The sequence below is a fragment of the Micromesistius poutassou genome, assembly GCF_964030765.1.
Source record: "Micromesistius poutassou genome assembly, chromosome: 13".
NCBI classification, from domain to species: Eukaryota; Metazoa; Chordata; class Actinopteri; order Gadiformes; family Gadidae; genus Micromesistius; species Micromesistius poutassou.
In genome coordinates, this window is record NC_140283.1 from 6,021,273 (window position 1) to 6,039,412 (window position 18,140).

An 18,140-nucleotide genomic window follows, 5' to 3' on the forward strand; every position below is an offset into this window, starting at 1 on the left:
ATAGACAGATCTGTTATTATTTCTCATGTAGGAAATTAACATTGATGTAACAGTTTATTTTCTCTAATTCATTTTGATCAGGGGTGTGTGTGTGTGTGTGTGTGTGTCTGGCCCTGTCCACACCTGGCATTAACATGCATTTTGGCTGATCTGATCACAAGTGGAAAGCTCTAAGTACAGTGAATGCACACAGGACGTATTGCAGACAGGTCTGGGACGCATACGGTCCCCTCCTTTAGTGTGTAGGGTAATGTTCCTTGGCCCCAGTCTTTAAGCAGTGTGTAGATGTGTTTGATTTCCGTCACCTGTCCCCGGGCCCCACTGTGCCAGTGGTGGGCTGCAGGGTGAGACTGTGCAGGTGGTCTTCGGAGTGGAGGGACGACTGTAGTACAGAGAAGTGGAGCACACACTCCTCAAAGTTCACCAGATGCACCGTGTGCTCCACCCGCCGCCCTGCGCACACACACACACACACACACACAACCAGTTATCAACCACAATATATTGTTCTATTATAAAACGGGTGGCTTAAATCAAGCAATCTGATTGGTTCCCAACTGTTGTATATTGAGCGTATACACACAGCTATGACGCCCGTTCAGTTTACAGAGTTCAGTATCACTCCGCGCCTAACCTGTTGTTTATTTATATATAAAAGCAATAGCATAGTTCACTGAAGCCTAAAAATATATTGATTTCTGGAGAGGGTGGAAATGTTGTAAAGAAATAGGCACACGGTGTGCACTCGATAGTAGGCTAAATTGCCAGCGAACCAAGCTACCGTCTCTAGCCTAGCCTTCTCTCTGGACGCTACAGGGTGTTGCATAGCAACTGCCGTACACTTTGCAGGCAGCCAGGAGGGACTACTTTTTTGTATTCGTTAAAAAAAATGCTTTTCAGACTTTCTCGCTTTTTCAAAATTGAGGGTGTCTATGACTTTCATTTCGCCATACCTACGTAACCGTTTTATAAAAGCAATAGATCACTTCAGTCAGTATATGTGCTCATTATACCACAGTTAAGGGGGTCGCCGTCCCTCCACTGCGCATCGGGATGGACAACGCCCATTAACTGTGGTATAATCAGAACATACCACAGCCTGTCGTGATCTATTGCTTAAATCTAAGCCTCAGCTGATTTTTGTGTTGCAGTGTGATCGTACTCAGATGCGATAACGTTTAAGGAAATATTCCAAGACATTTAAAGGGCCACAGAACCCACTGTTTCAGCTGGAATTTGAGCCTTATGAGATTTAAAAAATATTATGTTTGAGAGTTCGAGGAAGGAGGTGTTATCCCCCTCCCAAAAACAGTTTTGGGTTCACTGGCTCTTTAATGTATTTCCTGATTTAACCCTGGACTTTTAGTATCCCACCATAAATATTGAACATACAACTGAATGGCTGTTTCTGTTTGTGTGTGGGGGTCGGTGTGTGTGTTTGATACTGACCTACAAGGATGTCTCCCAGGTCCAGGTGGGCCGTGTCCAGGTACACCTGTGGTTCCCTGGTGGTGCCCACCAGCAGGAAGGGAACGGAGAGGCCCAAAGTCTCGACCAGGAAAACCCACCATGACTCCACCACACCGGGCTGCTCCGACACGTACTCCCAACACACCTGATCCACACAGAAGACCCCACCAGGGAGGGGAGACGGAGTGTAATGCTGATACACATGAGGCTGAGAGACGGTCCTGAATGATGAGTCTAGTCTACCGTAACCAAATGCCAGTTCACTTACTTCCCCTATCTGTTATATTAGGCAAGGCAACTTTATTTATATAGCACATTTCATACACGGGGCTTCACATATATTAAAATGAAATAATAAAATAAAATAGATAGGTAAAAGAAAAGAAAGACAAAGTAAAAAAATGCATACAATGAAATAAAATAACAAAATAAAATCGATAAGTAATATAAAACATTAGCTAACGGTGTGCTTGAGCGAACAGCCCTTGAGCGAGAAGAATGAGCAGACAATTTAATAAAAGGGATTTGAACAATGTGACAAAGCAACATCTGAAGCATAAAACGGAAATGGATTATCTATAGGAGGTGTCCCTCCCTTTCTCTCGCCACTAAAGCCATGTGAAGTCACGGAAGTCACTACTGCCTTAATGGTACATTCATGCGTTCTGTCCTGAGGTGAGAGGCCTGGGAGCGTGCTTATCATCAGATGGTATTCTGGATGATGGACTGACATTACGACATCTCTTTCTCGTACCTCTACTCTTTTCCCAGGCAGGATGCTACCGCTGGGGGTCAGACAGCGGAAGGGGCATGGCCCCGTGTCTTTACACACCCACTGGAAGGAGTAGGCCTGACTGGTGGGATTCATCACGCCAAATTTCCTGGAAAATGGACGGATAACCAAATACACACACACACACACACACACACACACACACAATCCTTACATTTCATGACAAAGGTTTTTGTACCCGGTCACATGTCTGTAAACCAATAAAAAAAAGTGCTGAATGATTTGAAGGAAGAAAAGACAGCGCCACCTGGTGGTGGACACGGACAGGCCGACGGAGTGGAACTGAACGACCCTGGTGTGGGGGGCCCGGGGGGGGTGCTGCCTGCTGATGTACTCTGAGTCAGCGAGCTGGAAGTGGACGTGGGGCAGCAGGCAGCGGCCCAACACTGGCACGCTGGGGGCAGGGATCCCCTCCTGCAGGTTGGGGATGCTGGCAAGCAACACACACACACACAGACACACAGACACACAGACACACACACACACACACACACACACACACACACACAGTGGGAGAACAAATGATAAAAGAGTGTTCCAGCACTTGTGTCAGGGTCAATTAAAGACAACCATCTCATCTGATGCATCAGGAAGTGTCAGCATAAAACAAAACAAAATGCTAAATCTACTGCAGCGGGACCTTCGCCTCTTCAGCACATACACACATTTACATTTCTGAACCAATTACGCTTACAGTTTACCATGATTTCACAGGACCCTCCCCTTCTGGGAATATATCAGACCGTGAGTGAGGACTGAAAAGTATGACCAATGTAACGTTAAACATGGACACAAACTATCAACCATTGATATAACCCAAAAGCCAATAGTCATAAACACTAAGCGTTTGCGAACAATTTCATTAATACACAGGATTAGATGTTATAATCCCTTGTGCCAAAATCCAAGGAAAACACATATTCAGAAGCCCCTGACCAAACTAACCTTGCAAGCACGCTGGCCACTAAGCTACCAACCAACAGTGAAAAACACAAGACAAATGGCCCATCTAACAGCAGTATGCATACTGCTGTTAGATGGGGCTAACAGATGTGCCTTAGATCTAACAGCAGTATGCATACTGCTGTTAGATGGTCCATTTGCATAACCTATTGGCATTTCTCTTTACCCCCTGTAGCAGTTTATAGCTGTTTATTTTCAAATCACTTTGCACATTGCTCCATTTGAATGGTCCCTTTTTAATAGAATGTGTATTATAAAGCATGTACATTACTCTTGTGTATAGGCCTGTCACAATAACAAATTTTACTGGGCGATAAATTGTCCCAGAAATGATTGCCATAAGCGATAATACTGCAGTTTTAAGACCATTTTCATTTGGCAGACATTTTAAATATCCAAAATAAATAAACAAAACAACCAAAAACAATAATAAAATTGAAATAAAACTACATGAAGCGAACTACAACTGTCAGTGAGTGAGCACCATTTGAACTGTCCTGTTTGTACTGTGTTTGTCGACTAAACACCCAGTGATTGTGGACTGAAGACGGAGACGTCCCATGATCTGTTGTATTTTTTTTTCGCAGCTGGGAAAACTGCATCGGATGATTATGCTTTAAGTGCAGATGCATGTTTGTTGTATTGGCGCGTTTAGTTTCTACAGTTTGCACAGGTTAAGTGGTTCACCACGGTCATTCGGTTTGAACCCAAAGTGCTCCCACACAGCAGCTGTCGCGTTCAGCTTTGAAATCAATTCCATCTTCGTTTTTCATTCCTCAAAATCTCAACTAGCGTTTTCTCTGGCTTGCTACTCCTCACGGAGCTCTCATGCTGCACTCTGGCAGAGAATGTCTAGGAAGACGCGCAGAAGACGGGCGTATAGAAGGGCTCCGCCTCTCCACACAGAGACCATGCGGCTGACCAGTGACTGACACGACTCGAGGGTTAACTCTTCATTACGCCAAGGAAGCGAGAGGGGTCTGTCGAGACTGATGCTCCGGAGTGAAAACTCTTGTCATCCAGTCTCTATGATAGAGAGAGACACGAGAAAAAATAAAATAAAAAAAAGCTTATTTATCGCGGACGGCAAAATTATCGTCTCATTTTCATTTATCGATTAATTGAGCGATTACTTGATTGATTGCTTATCGCGACAGGCCTACTTGTGTAAAGCCCTTTTTTGTTATAAATAGGGAATTGATTGAGAAATTAATGCTTGACATTTGTACTATTTTGCCACGTAGGTCACCTGTTTCTGGCCAAACTGTACATCCCTTTACCTGCAGACCAGCCTGCCCGAGTAGCTGGCCACCGCCAGAGGGCAGAAGCGGAGGCTGAAGGTCTGCGAGGCCCCGGGGCCCACACTCCCCACGTGGGGCTCCACAGTGAAGGGAGGGAGCTCCGGGTCGCCCAGGAGACGCGTGAGGCCGGCCAGGGCGCTGGAGGGCCGGGCCGTGGAGAGTGCCGCCCCCCCGGGACTCCCAGGCCTGGAGCTGGGAGTCACAGCGGCTGCAGAAGATCACAAAACTTAAAAACAGTCTGCTGAAAATCTCAGTCAGAGAGTGTCAGTTCACCTAGACTCTGCATAGCCAGCCCCCACCCTCATACTAATTGTATGTTGTACATCCTTGCACTTAATGTACGCACTAATTGTATGTTGTACTTAGTTATAATAGTTAGTTGTGTAGCATCTTATCCTAGCTATCTTTGTTGTATACAGGGAATGGGTTAACCTAGCGATTGTTAGTGCTTTGCACGGTTGTATAAACATCCTTACTGTACCAACAGCCATATATTGTTTCACCTTCTTCTGACAAATGTACTTATTGTACGTCACTTTGGATAAAAGTGTCTGATAAATGCCCCAAATGTAAATGTAAAATGGAATAGAAGCTCCACAGCACCTCTCTGATCGTTGTCGTCTGGGTCCATGAAGACCTGCCATGAATACTCCAGCTGCACATCACCCTGGTTCACCATCTGCAGCCTGGGCACACAGACATGTGTATGGGACCCAACAGTTCAACATGGACTGGAGCGACACTGGGTGACATGTCCCAGTGTACAACCAGCTCTTAAAGAAATCATAAGCCAAGCACTACTTCAGGTGTGACTCAGACCACTCTGTATGGAGACCTCAAGGTCTGCATTATTTACACGCGTGAACCCCAGAGACTCACTGGGAGACCCTGGTCTGGTAGAGCATGGTGTCTTTGAAGCGGACCGCTTCCCCGTCACAGCTGAACTTGGCGTAGTCACACACGGCGCTGACCCTCAGCTCCAGCTCCCTCTGGGACCCCTCCACCACGGAGCAGGGGGGCTCTGCCTCCGCCTGCACCACCTGGGTGTACACACACACACACACACACACACACACACACACACACACACACACACACACACACACACACACACACACACACACACACGCAATGACACACACACACACACACACACACACACACACACACACATGAGCACTGTCCCTTTGGGTTCAATGTGTGTATCACAGCACATGCGGGCATACTGTACCTTGTCTATGAGCACTGTCCCTTTGGGTTCAATGTGTGTATCACAGCAAATGCGGGCATACTGTACCTTGTCTATGAGCACTGTCCCTTTGGGTTCAATGTGTGTATCACAGCACATGCGGGCATACTGTACCTTGTCCTTGGCGGGCTGCTGGGGACCACCAGTGGGAACCAGGGGCCAATGGGCCGTGCGCTGCCGGTCGTCCCAGTCAACCACCTCCTCTGTGGGCCGGTCAAACTCCAACACACACAGCCTCGCCACCGAGCACTGGCCCGCCAGAGTCACCGGCTCAGGGGAGCAGAAGGCCAGGCAGACCTCCTTAGAGCAGCCAGCGTGGAGGTGACCTGCCTGTGAGGAGGAGGAGGAGGAGGAGGAGGAGGGCACATGTGTGGGCTTAGTATCAACGTATTCATATTGCAGTTGCATGTTATTTTTGTCATGGCATTACTTTCTTTGCCATTACCTGTGGGGAGAAGGTGATGTTGGGTGTGGGGGCGGGCCACTCGAATCTCAGGGCTGTGCTGGTGCTGTGATTGGTCATGGTGAAGCACTCTCTGTAGGGACGGCCCACCAGGCAGTCCCCCAGATCAAGTGCCTCGTACTCGCCTGGAGGAGATGTAGATGGATCCATACATATAGATTGGCGAGAACTTTGTTGAAGCAATTCATTCAGAGAATTGAGGACACATCTTCTGTATTGATGTTTGATACTGGGTAGATAGATACAAGAGACGTGGACTGCCTGATTTTTTTTCCAAACACAGTTCTGATTAGACCTCACTGCCCGCCAGCTCCTCAGTTCAGCCAGAACTTTGTTGGGAAGAACAAACTAACATGAATACCCAGACTTCATGTCACATTCCAATAACCGTGATCACCTCCTGCAGCGCTGTCTGATACCAGGGTGAGTCACACCCGTCTCCCTCCCCTGCATCACCTCCACCCCCTCTCCCTTGCATCACCTCCATCACCTCTCCTCCTCTGCATCACCTCCACCCCCTCGCCTCCTCACCTCCACCCCCTCTCCTCCTCACCTCCACCCTCTCCTCCTCTAACCTCCTCTGCATCACCTCCGCCCCCTCTCCTCCTCTATCTCCTCCTCATCACCTTCACCCCTCCTCTTATCTCCTCTGCATCACCTCCACCCCCTCCTCCTCTAATCTCCCCTGCCTCACCTCCAACCTCTCCTCCTCTATCTCCTCCTCATCTCCTCCACCAGTCTCCTCTAATCTCCTCTCCATCACCTCCATCACCTCTGAGCTCATCTGCATCACCTCCATCACCTCTCCTCCTCTAATATCCTCTGCCTCACCTCCACCCCCTCTCCTCTCCATCACCTCCACCCCCACTCCTCCTCTAATCTCCCCTCCACCCCCTCTTCTCCTCTGCATCACCTCCACCCCGTCTCCCTCTCCTACCCTCCTCCAGGTCCCCCTCCTCATGGGCCGTCCTGCGCAGGTTGTCCAGGGTGATGATGTCCCGGTAGGCCTCTCCCCTCAGGTGCACCACTGTGCGGTTGTACTGGTTGTCCTGCACCAGCACCTCCATGCTGGCCCTGGCGCTGAGCGGCTGCTCCGAATGAAAGCCGACGTCAAACTCTGCCGACTGGCCCACGGCCAGCCGGAGGGAGGCCCTGTGGCTGAGCGGGGGCTCTGGTGGAAGAGCCGGAGAAGGAATCATGTAGAGTATAATAATGGGCTCATCGGCCAGACAACAGAATGCAGTGTGGCGGTGAGGCTGTACCTGAGCCAGCAGTGCCCTCTAGCGGTGAGCATTTGATACTGCTGATGGTGTTGTCGGAGGCAGGCTTGATGGTGAACACTCTTTGTTTATCCAGCATGTCGATGTGGACCTATGTATTAAACACAGACCAACACTCAAACTTTATATTCTATTCTAATTTCGTTCTCTATTTTCATTTTTTCATGTTCTAGATTTCTTAGCATTGTATTCTGTATAGCTAATGCATAAATGTAACATGCATTGTACTGAGAATAGTATTGCCCAAAACCACCCTGTGTTTTACTCAGGACTCAACTCCTGAATCTTTAATCCTGAGAAATATGGTCCACTAAACCAGAGGTTCTCAACTGGCGGGGGGTGACCCATAAGTGGGTCACGAAGCATATGCCAAACCTTAGAGAGCGGGCCATGAATATTTCAGGTCCATTGAATGTTGTATCTCAATGGACTTTTCATTGGCTTTAGCCCCAATCAGTGCAGCTTTTGTTGTCTTTGTTTTGGACTGTACATGTAGGCATTGTTGATTACTGCAATATTGGCAAATACATTTTGGGTTGTGACTTAATGAACAAAGACACATGTGGGTCCTGAGGAAAGACCAGTTGAGAAACACTGCAGTAAACTTAACTGTAGTAATATAAATAATAATATCATTATGGCAAATTAAAGTAGTAGTACAACTGTAATACTACCATCATTATCAACTCCAACCACTAGGTCTTTAAAAATAAATAAGTATATAAGAGTTTGAACACAAACTAATCCTCCCGCTGGCTTTACCTGAGCCGCCATGTTGCCATCGTTCCTCAGCACCAAGGGGAGCACGTGCCGGAGCCCGGCCAACAGCCGGCGGAACTGCAGTACGGGGTTTCCCTGGCTGTCCCGCAGGGCCGGCCGGGTCACACACACACTGGGCAGGTTGCCCTCTCCCAACAGGTTGAAGTTCAGGGCTTTGCTCTTCACCATCGCAATCATACTGGAGTTAGCCCAAAGCAAGCAAGCGAGAGACACAAGAAAAAGAGTTGAATGTTCACCCGAGCCAAAGGTGGGAAAAATTGATAGAAAGTAAATAGATAATGCAGAATTATATTGTTGAAAGACAGCTCTCTTATCAGAATGTATTTATTCATGTACAGTTCATTGTATTTTGTGTACACACACACACACACACACACAAACACAGACCTGGCGCCTCCGTCCACCACAGCCTCGAACACAGCCTTATGCTGCCGGATGGTCTGGGGGGCGAAGGAGACCTCTGCAAAGCAGTGCGACTGGCTGGGGATGCACAGTCTCACAGGAGATATGTCAAACACCTCCATGTCCCGGGTAGACTGCAGAGCAGAGCACAACACACAGAAAAGGAAGTGTTCACAATCCTGTGAATGTAGCTCGAATATTGATATTCCTTCATGGTGAGGCTCATTTAAATCCTAGAGGTCCGGGTAGAGGCTAGATTGATAGCCCCAGCCAGAGCTCCCTCTCTCCTCCCACCCTCCCGCTCTCTCCCTCTATCCCTGACCTCCGCCTTTTAAAAAGGCTTTCAGCTTGGGTTCATGCTAACCCTAACCCTGCCCTGTAACAATCCCCTTTAATCCAGTTTCAATCAATAATCAATGGACAATGGACGACAGGTGTACGCATCAACGCCTAATCAGCAGTACTGGGTGACCCTATTGACCAATCAGAGGGTATCAGAGAGTAGTGTTCAACCTAGAGAGGGAGTTATCTGATCAATCTAGCGCTGGTTAGTTTGTCTCTTAATCAGCCCAGCCACTAACCAGCGTCCACCAGTTCTTGTCAGTCATCAGTCAGCCCCACCCCTAACCAGTGTCCACCAGTGCTTGTCAGTCATCAGTCAGCCCAGCCCCTAACCAGCGGTCCCCAAGTGCTGGTCCCCCAGTGCTGGTACCTTGGTGCTGGCCGGTTTGATGGCCAGCAGCAGCTGGCAGGGCACCAGGCTGGTGTTGGTGAGCCTGAAGCGGGCCCGGGCGCCGGCACCGCCCGCAAGCACGTTGTGGAAGACGAACGCGTTGTCCTCCACCACGTACACTCCTGGCGCCGTGGCGAAGGGGTCGGACTGCATCTGCCCCCCACTGGGACACAGCCGGTGCTCCTCGAAGATGGAGCTGATGTCCTGGCCGAGCCCTGTGGGGAATAGGGTGTGTGTGTGTGTGTGTGTGTGTGTGTGTGTGTGGGGGTCAATAAAACAATACTTGACGAGAATAAAGAATAAATTATGCTATTAGAGCTCCATTCAAGTATAGACTGTAAAGGATAGTGTGGCAGGATAGTAAGAAATGCACTGGGTTTGATCCCCTATACTTGAGCCAGATAACTTCTCGTTCCTTGTTTCTGATCACTGTAAATCACATTGGATAATCTGTTGAGACACTAACTATGGGGAGAATAAACACCATGTACAACAGATATGGGCAACGGACCATCTCATTCTGGTCTGCAATGCAGTGTTTCCAATACATAGATTTTACTTGGGCGGGCCGTAAAGGTATATTAACGCCATTGATGGCCCATTTTAGCATAATCAATTTATATATTTTTTTATCCAAATGAGAGGCAACCCCATCCTGGGAGCCATTTGAATCTATTGGGAACATTTTGAAAGGTGAAATCGGTTGTAACTGCGTTTTAGTAAGGCTATTATTTAGGGAGGGAAGGGTGCCCTGTAATTCTCCTAATAAACTGCGTGTTCATGTCTCAACTCAATGTCTAATGTGCTAATGTGTGATTCCCAATATCTATGCTTTCTCACGATGCTATTGTCATGGCAACGTCCTCCTACCTGGCACAGCCACCTCCGCCGCCAGCCTGTAGGGGGCGCCGTTGGGGTGGTCCAAGGGGTCCCGGTCGCTGAAGTCTATGGCCAGAACCTCGGACCAGGTGCCCAGCTGCTCTGCCCCGCAGTCCACCGTCACCTGCTGCTGCACCCCGGGCAGAAGGTACCCGGTACAGGGGGACACGGTGAACAGCCCAAAGGTCTGGCGGCTCTGGAGGGGGTGGGGGTGGGGGGTGGGGGGGCAGAGAGACGGGACAGAGGGGACAGGGGGGACACCGCAGCCTTTAAACCTCCTGAATGGCTGGACATGGATACTTGTATCGTATAGGAAAGTATCAGTATGGCAGTGTGTGTGTGTGTGTGTGTGTGTGTGTGTCCTCAGTATGGATACTTATGGTGCTCCGTGTCAAAAGAGTGGCATCATGACACTTTAAAATGGAATATGCAGGATTTACCTACAGATTGTATACAACTTGAAGGTGAATCATAAACATTTTATAAATAATAAACATTTTAAAAGAACAGATTTGTATGGTTTATCCTACAAAGTAGTACACAATTTGTATTTTCATATCACGATAATTCAAATGGCATCATCAACATGCGTGTCCCAGCACAGACTCACCTGCAAAACGCCCACATCACGCTGGACCGAGTCGGAGCGCTTCAGCTTTCTCCCAGCAGCCAGGGGCTTCGCCAGCTGGCTCTCACAGGAGGCCCTGACGTCTGGACCCTCAGTCCTGGGAGAGGAGCCCACCAGGCAAGATGTTCAAAGACATTCAAGTTAAAGGGGAAAGGGTCAAGTTAAAGGTTGATTTTTGAGTGTAATTCGATAGAAGCATAGGCATCCGTCAGCTTTTAGTGAGGGATATGCTCTTTGAGAATTGGTGTTTTAAGTTAACAGCGCCTGTATAATTATCATGACTAGAGCCCTGACCACAGCCCTGACCAGAGCCCTGACCAGAGCCCTGACCAGAGCCCTGACCAGAGCCTTGACCAAAGCCCTGACCACAGCCCTGACCAGAGCCCTGACCAGAGCCTTGACCAAAGCCCTGACCAGAGCCCTGACCAGAGCCCTGACCAAAGCCCTGACCAGAGCCTTGACCAAAGCCCTGACCAGAGCCCTGACCAGAGCCCTGACCAGAGCCTTGACCAAAGCCCTGACCAGAGCCCTGACCAGAGCCTTGACTGAGCTAGTTTATAACTTGCACAGCTTGTCTGACATACTTCACGTATGTCAAGATACAATACGTATCAATGCTACACCTTGTTCCTTTAAGTGAGGATATATGGATGGATGCATATGTACAAACTGTCTCTCTGCTATGCTTGCCTCCCAGGTGGAACAGGCTGCAGGCCGTTGCTGATGCGGAAGATGCTGAAGCGGGCCTCAAACTCCCCAGTGTTTTCGATGGTGAAGCTCTGGATGCTCCTACTGCCGTAGACCATCGGGCCAAAGTTGATTTCACTGGCAGGTGTGACTTTGTACCTGAACATGAAGATGCCATGAACATTGACATGAATTCAGACAAGTATAGATTCAACCTTTTTGGGTTGTTTCAGCTTGAGTTCAATCAACATTTATTTTTTTATTTATTTATAATATTTATTTATATCAATAATAATAACTGTAAGCATTGTGATTCCGATTTTGTATCTTTACCAGTTACTTTAGATTGATATTATATATTTATACTGGGTGCTTTTCTGAAATTCCCCTTGAGATTATTAAAGCGCTCATCTGTCTAATCAATCTATCTTTTCAAGACTGACCTGTTAAAAAACGACCGGACAGACACTTTGAGGGGAATGATTGCTATGACTTCGCCGCCATTACCGATACAAGGCTCAATTACCTGCAAAGGACAGACAATGTTAGTGACTGTGATAGAGCAGCAAATGTATTACAATTAATGTGGTTCTCATGGGTGGGTGGCTGCCCGGGGCCACGCAGCACTGGCTACTGGTCCACACTCCACCTCTTTAGAATAAAGTTTTATGATATGATAAACCTGCACTTTACGTTCATTGATATGTGCCAAATATATAGAGAGAGATTTGTCGCATAATTATTATTACTAATAAAAGTCAACTTGACATTTAAATGAAGGTGCAAAGATTTGCTCAAATGTGAACATATTTATGAATCCATCCAAATGATTAATTATTTTCTGGTGCCCAATTGATTATTTGCAATAACACTAAAAAAGACTACAATCTAAAGTTGGCTTGCTGTTGCATCTGCATTTGTGGGGGGAGGGAGTTGGGCGATGAGAACCGCTGGTGTAAATTGTGGTTATGTAACTGCAGTGTAAAGGAACTATAGAGGAACCTGGCATTGCAGGAGAGGCTCTTGGTGAATGCACACTTCCTTGTCGTGGTTGAAGAGGATGTGCACTGTGGTGGGCCTCTCGAGGGGCAGCAGTGTGCCCTGCGCTGGGGCCACGCTGAACACAGAGGACAGGTCCGGCTGGGAGGGCTGCGTACGCTCCAGTGAGAACCTGTTCCAGGAGGGGTCGACGGGATTAGATGACATGAGATAAGATCTTTATTGATCCCAGAGGGAAAACAAGTAAGAAGAAGGTTAACGCGTGTACATTCAAATGAACCTGCGTTTGATACCTGATGGGGAAATGACAAATACAACCAGAACTCACTTGTAGGCCAGCTCGTACTTCCCCTTATTCTTCAAGGTGATGCACAGTTTCACCTCCTTAAACACCCTGATGGCGCCAAAGTCCAGAGACCCGTCGTTCCCTGCAGCAACAACAAGACACGGGATACCTGGTCAGCACCGATGTCCACCATGTGGCCCATCGCACATTTCAAATGTGTGTTTTGTTTGCAAACATGAGTCTACTCAAGCGTTTAGGTTGTGGTTGATTAGTGCGGAGGAGCTACGTCATTCGTCACGCTCAACGTGTTGACGTGTATGTGCTAGATGCCGTACCGTTAGGAGTGATAATGTCCAGGTAAACGTCGTACGCCTCGGTGCTGATTTGCAGGTGCTCGGTTTGCACCACTCCTAAGATGTTGTCCACATCTGACACCTGAAACACACACACACACACACGGAACCCAGCCGATCAGGGGAAGACCGTTGGATCCAGGCCTGATAAACACACACCAACGAGCACGGTACCTCCAGGCGCAAGGTCTTCCTGAAGTTCAGGGGCTTGATGGCCTTGAAGCGGACCTGCAGGCAGAAGGACCCGCCGGCGGGGACCACGCCCTCCACCTGGGACACGCTGAACTCCTCCCCCAGGTCGTCCAGGCCCTTCAGCTTCCAGGCGGCGGGCAGTGCCATGTTGTTACTCAGCGTCACGCTACGGCTGTCCTCCCTGGAGTTGGGGGGGGGGGGGGGGGGTCGAGGGAGGAAGTGAGAAGAAGGTCAGAGAAGATTCAATTAATTCAACTTAACACACCTTCCCTATGAATATCAACCGTGAACTGAAGCCACGATAAACCATAATAACCACATCACAACCACAATGACGTAGTGCCATCCCCTTGAATATGAATGTGGCTCTCCTCTCTTACCTGTGAAGCAGGACCTTGTCAAAGTGGAGATGTTTGCAGTCCAGCTCCAGCTCCGGGCGAACCCCCCAGCAGGAGAGTGCGATGAGGACGGGCTCGGGGTTGTCCTTGATGCAGCACACCATGCTGTCCTCCATCCGACCCACACTGATCGGGTAGGCCCAGATGGACAGCTCCTAGTGGGGGGGCAGAGAGTAAGACAATCCTATCCCATAATGCAATATCACCCAGGACGAGCATCACATCAGCACACCAGTGCAGACGGCTGGGTTCGCTATGTTTCTCCAGCATGGTAAGCCTTTCCACTCCATATAAAACCTTCACGCAATAGAATATCAGTTTTCTCCTCATACTATTTGAGGAAATGATTGCTGATCCTTGATTAGTGGGGTTCAAGGTAGTGGGGTCGTTGGGTTAGATGGAAATGTGTTTGATGTGTTTTATGATGTGTGTCATTGGCCTGGCTGTGGACGCTATCATTTCGTTTCTGATCATGTCAGGATGAAGAGTGGATGGCAGATTCAACATCAATGACACGTTTGATGTGGCACGTGATCACCAAGGCTCAAACACAACTTAAATGATCAGACCCACTTCTCAAAATTATAGAAGAATAGAATATCAGCCAAATTGTAGACAGGATTTGCACTTTTGAGGGCATTTGAGACAGGTTGTTTGTCTCACTTAGAGGGGCAGACCAGTGCAGCTCCCCCTCACCTGCTTCTGGTTGGGCTCGAGCTTCATGACTGGGGGGTCCAGTATGAAGGTGGTGGCCTTGGTGTCGTGTTGGAAGCAGAATTGGACCTCCGCCTCCAGAGCGGTGGTGTTGTGGATCACCAGCCTCTCTGTGTTCTCTGGGTATTTCCTCTCTTTGTATCTGCACACACACACACACACGCACGCACGCACAGTCACACACACACACACACACACACACACACACACACAAACTCAAACACACACACACACACACACACACACAAACACAATCAGGCACACACAAACAACCATACACACGCACACATATACAGACACACGCACATCCACATACACAGGGTTATAGCAAAACGGCCAAATGTGTCAAACACAGAGAACCTCCCCCCCCCCCTGCTGGCTCTTACAGGTCTCTGGTTTTGCCGCAGAGCAGCGGTCCAAACTCATAGAAGCCCGGCTGGAGCACGTATGTCTTCTGCAGGCCCTCCTTTGCCCGGGGAGTCTGCTTCGTCAGAGCAAAGATGGTTCTAAGGACAAAGCACAGCAGGCTAGGGTTAGGCTCACTCCACTTCCTGGTTTAACAAAGGACACACCTTAATCAGAGTGCTGCTCCTTCCATTATGGATGACACCACACTTAAGGATTCATTTTGGGTAATGCTGGTATTTCTTTCATCCAAATCCATGAAAGGAGGCACAACTCTAATCTTCACATGACTGTGTCTCCTGGGCTGATACCCGTCTGGTCTGTGATTCATGCTGCTACAGTGCAGGGAAGGGGTGAACTGGGAATGCTCTTTGGAGATGGAGGGGTAGGTGTACAGTAAAGGGGAGGGGTAGGTGTACAGTAAAGGGGGAGGGTGAACTGACCCTGGCTCTTTGGAGATGGAGGGGTAGGTGTACAGTAAAGGGGAGGGGTAGGTGTACAGTAAGGGGGAGGGTGAACTGACCCTGGCTCTTTGGAGATGGAGGGGTAGGTGCAGGACCCTCTGCATGGGAGGGGGTAGCGTTGCCGGGTGCCCAGCACTTCAAAGTTCAGGGTCTGCTCGAACGTCCCCGGGACCTCGGACTGGAAGCCCATCCTCAGCACCACCTCACCGTGAGCTGGTACCACCCAGCGGAACGTAGTGGACCTGCAGCCACGCACACACACACACACACACACACATGCACATGCACACATAACACACACACACACACACACACACACACACACACACGCACAGTATGAATGCATCTACAGTATGTGTGCATCTCTACAGTATGTCTGCATGACTACAGTATGTGGGCATGTGTATAGTATGAATGCATTTATACAGTATGTCTGCATGTCTACAACATTTCTGCATGTATACAGTATGAATGTATGTCTACAGTATATCTGCATGTCTACAACATATCTGCATGTATACAGTATGTGTGCATGTCTAGAGTATGTGTGCAGGTCTACAGTATATTTATGCATCTTAATGCATAAGTTTAAAGTGTGTCTACAGTATGTGTGCATGTCTACAGTGTGTCTACAGTATGTGTGTGTGTCTACAGTATGTGTGCATGTCTACAGTGTGTCTACAGTATGTGTGCATGTCTACAGTATGAAAGTACGTCTACCGTATGTCTGCGTGTACAAAGGAAGTTCTTCCAACTTGGGGTGGGAGATAGGGTGGGGTTTAAGTTTTGTGTGTGTTTTTTTTCTTTTCTTATTATTATCTTTGTTGTTTCTCGCTCGTTTTTTTTTTTCGACCCTTTTTCTACCTGTATGTTTGTTAAAAAAAACAAAAAAAACAATGATGGTCACACATGTAAACGTACAAGATATATATTTGATGTGACATGTTCCAATAAACACATTTACAAAGGCAGTTCTTTACTTGGGTCTCTGCTCCTGCGGGGGCCCTGAGGTGGGCTGCTCCAGTCCGCTGAGGTCAGAGGGCAGGGGTGTGACCGAGCCGTGCGTCGGGGAGCGGGACGTGTCTGAGCCCTTTCCCCCTCTTTTAGCTGACGACCGCCTCCTCGCCTCCGGCTGGCTCTCACCGTCCTTCCTCTCCTTTTCCTTCTCCTTTGTCAAGGTGCCTGCCTTCCTGCCACGCCCTTTCAAGGGTGTTGCGATCACTAGCTCTTCCTGTAAAACACACACACACACACACACACACGTATCCCAATCCAAATACCTACAACTATTTTGGTTTTGCTTTTCATTAGCAACACGCTGTCCATTTGAATTCCACTAGGTCACTGTGAGAAGCCTTCTACGTCAGTTTTCTACGTAATGTATGTGTGTGAGCCAGCATGTCAGGCCTGCATACGGCTTCATAGCTGACCGATAGTGTGTTACCTTCACGGGCAGGGGCTCAACACCATCTTCTTCAGTGTATTTCACCTCTTTAGGGGAATCGTCGGGAGCAGAAGGGTCCAGGAGAGAAAAGCAGTCAGAGAGCATCAAACCCTCGCCCTCTGGGCTCCCGCTGGGGAGGGACACCACAGAGTAGGTGACGGGGGGAGGGATCGGAGAGCCGCTGGGGCCCAGGCCCAACCCGTCCAGCACCTTGGAACAGGACAGAGAAAGGAGGTGAGAAACTAAACCCTCGCGGGGCTCTTTAGGAATGGCTGGCGTCTCACAGCGCACAGAAGGACAGACCCTTTAAACAGAATCGTCACGTCTTGTTATTATCGAACATGAATAATGCATAGCTGCTGCTTCTTCATGCGAGGAAGGTATTGATGTTTGCTTTTACACTTTCTGTGCTTTGCGTGGGGGTCATAACGTATTTTTTAGAGACAGACAAGCTCACACGCACACCGACTTTAAATTAGTTTTATTTAACCCCTTCCTGTTGACGTGTGTCCCGATAGGACCCACTGTTTTGATGCACCTAGCCACTCCAGAATCGATCATGAAAAGGACGCAGAACCACACCGTCAACAAGTGTTACCTTACATATACATGTATACCTTATATGTCTTATATGTATGCCTTATGTATCTTATATGTATGCATTATATATCTTATATGTATACCTTATACATCTTATTATGTGGAGATTTAGAATTACTCAAGAGGTGTTAAGTTCAAAATGCAAGTTAAGATAGAAGAACACATGGGGGGACATTGACTGCATGAAAGGGCCACTGTGAAGAATACAAAAAAGAGAGTGTCTCTGTAGGCCCCATGATATGACTACCATAAACCTAAAGAGAACACACACACATTGTAAACCCCTGATGGCTGTTACGTCAGCACACATGAGGGCGAAATAGGAAAAGTAACCAGAAATGCATAACAAAGAAAGATTTGTTGAGAAAATGCATGGAAACGCAGACTGCTAGATGACATCGGGCCCCCACCCTCAGAGAATAGGCAGAAGTGAGACCCTGAGCAGAGGAGGACCTCTCCACGATATAGTTGTTTAAGGAAAGGTTCTTGAAGTTAGCGAACCACTGGTGCTTGGGGTAGGGCCGTGTGATAATCTCTCTGTCTTTCTGTCTATCTTTTCAATGTACTAACCAACTTGGCAAATAGCATTTTAGTTTAGGATTTCAGCATTAGGTATTCTCTGTGGAGATTCTGATTTATATTAGGCAGACTCTGTGG

General features: G+C 48.2%; 1 protein-coding gene across 1 annotated transcript in view; it reads right to left on the reverse strand.

Moving 5' to 3' along the window:
- Positions 1–18,140, reverse strand: part of hydin (HYDIN axonemal central pair apparatus protein) — a gene marked incomplete at its 5' end in the record, with an annotated part of 73,563 nt that overhangs the window by 10,917 nt on the left and 44,506 nt on the right. The window contains 28 exons of the mRNA XM_084477849.1: positions 306–453; positions 1,450–1,615; positions 2,225–2,351; positions 2,511–2,693; positions 4,507–4,735; positions 5,131–5,213; positions 5,407–5,567; positions 5,891–6,106; positions 6,222–6,364; positions 7,177–7,410; positions 7,502–7,610; positions 8,282–8,477; positions 8,687–8,835; positions 9,414–9,649; positions 10,305–10,509; positions 10,924–11,038; positions 11,632–11,787; positions 12,072–12,154; positions 12,631–12,799; positions 12,956–13,055; positions 13,249–13,348; positions 13,441–13,639; positions 13,839–14,011; positions 14,553–14,712; positions 14,957–15,076; positions 15,499–15,681; positions 16,420–16,670; positions 16,884–17,093. Of these exons, the coding sequence (XP_084333975.1) occupies positions 306–453; positions 1,450–1,615; positions 2,225–2,351; positions 2,511–2,693; positions 4,507–4,735; positions 5,131–5,213; positions 5,407–5,567; positions 5,891–6,106; positions 6,222–6,364; positions 7,177–7,410; positions 7,502–7,610; positions 8,282–8,477; positions 8,687–8,835; positions 9,414–9,649; positions 10,305–10,509; positions 10,924–11,038; positions 11,632–11,787; positions 12,072–12,154; positions 12,631–12,799; positions 12,956–13,055; positions 13,249–13,348; positions 13,441–13,639; positions 13,839–14,011; positions 14,553–14,712; positions 14,957–15,076; positions 15,499–15,681; positions 16,420–16,670; positions 16,884–17,093 (4,604 nt within the window). The remainder of the gene's footprint in view (positions 1–305; positions 454–1,449; positions 1,616–2,224; positions 2,352–2,510; positions 2,694–4,506; positions 4,736–5,130; positions 5,214–5,406; positions 5,568–5,890; positions 6,107–6,221; positions 6,365–7,176; positions 7,411–7,501; positions 7,611–8,281; positions 8,478–8,686; positions 8,836–9,413; positions 9,650–10,304; positions 10,510–10,923; positions 11,039–11,631; positions 11,788–12,071; positions 12,155–12,630; positions 12,800–12,955; positions 13,056–13,248; positions 13,349–13,440; positions 13,640–13,838; positions 14,012–14,552; positions 14,713–14,956; positions 15,077–15,498; positions 15,682–16,419; positions 16,671–16,883; positions 17,094–18,140) is intronic.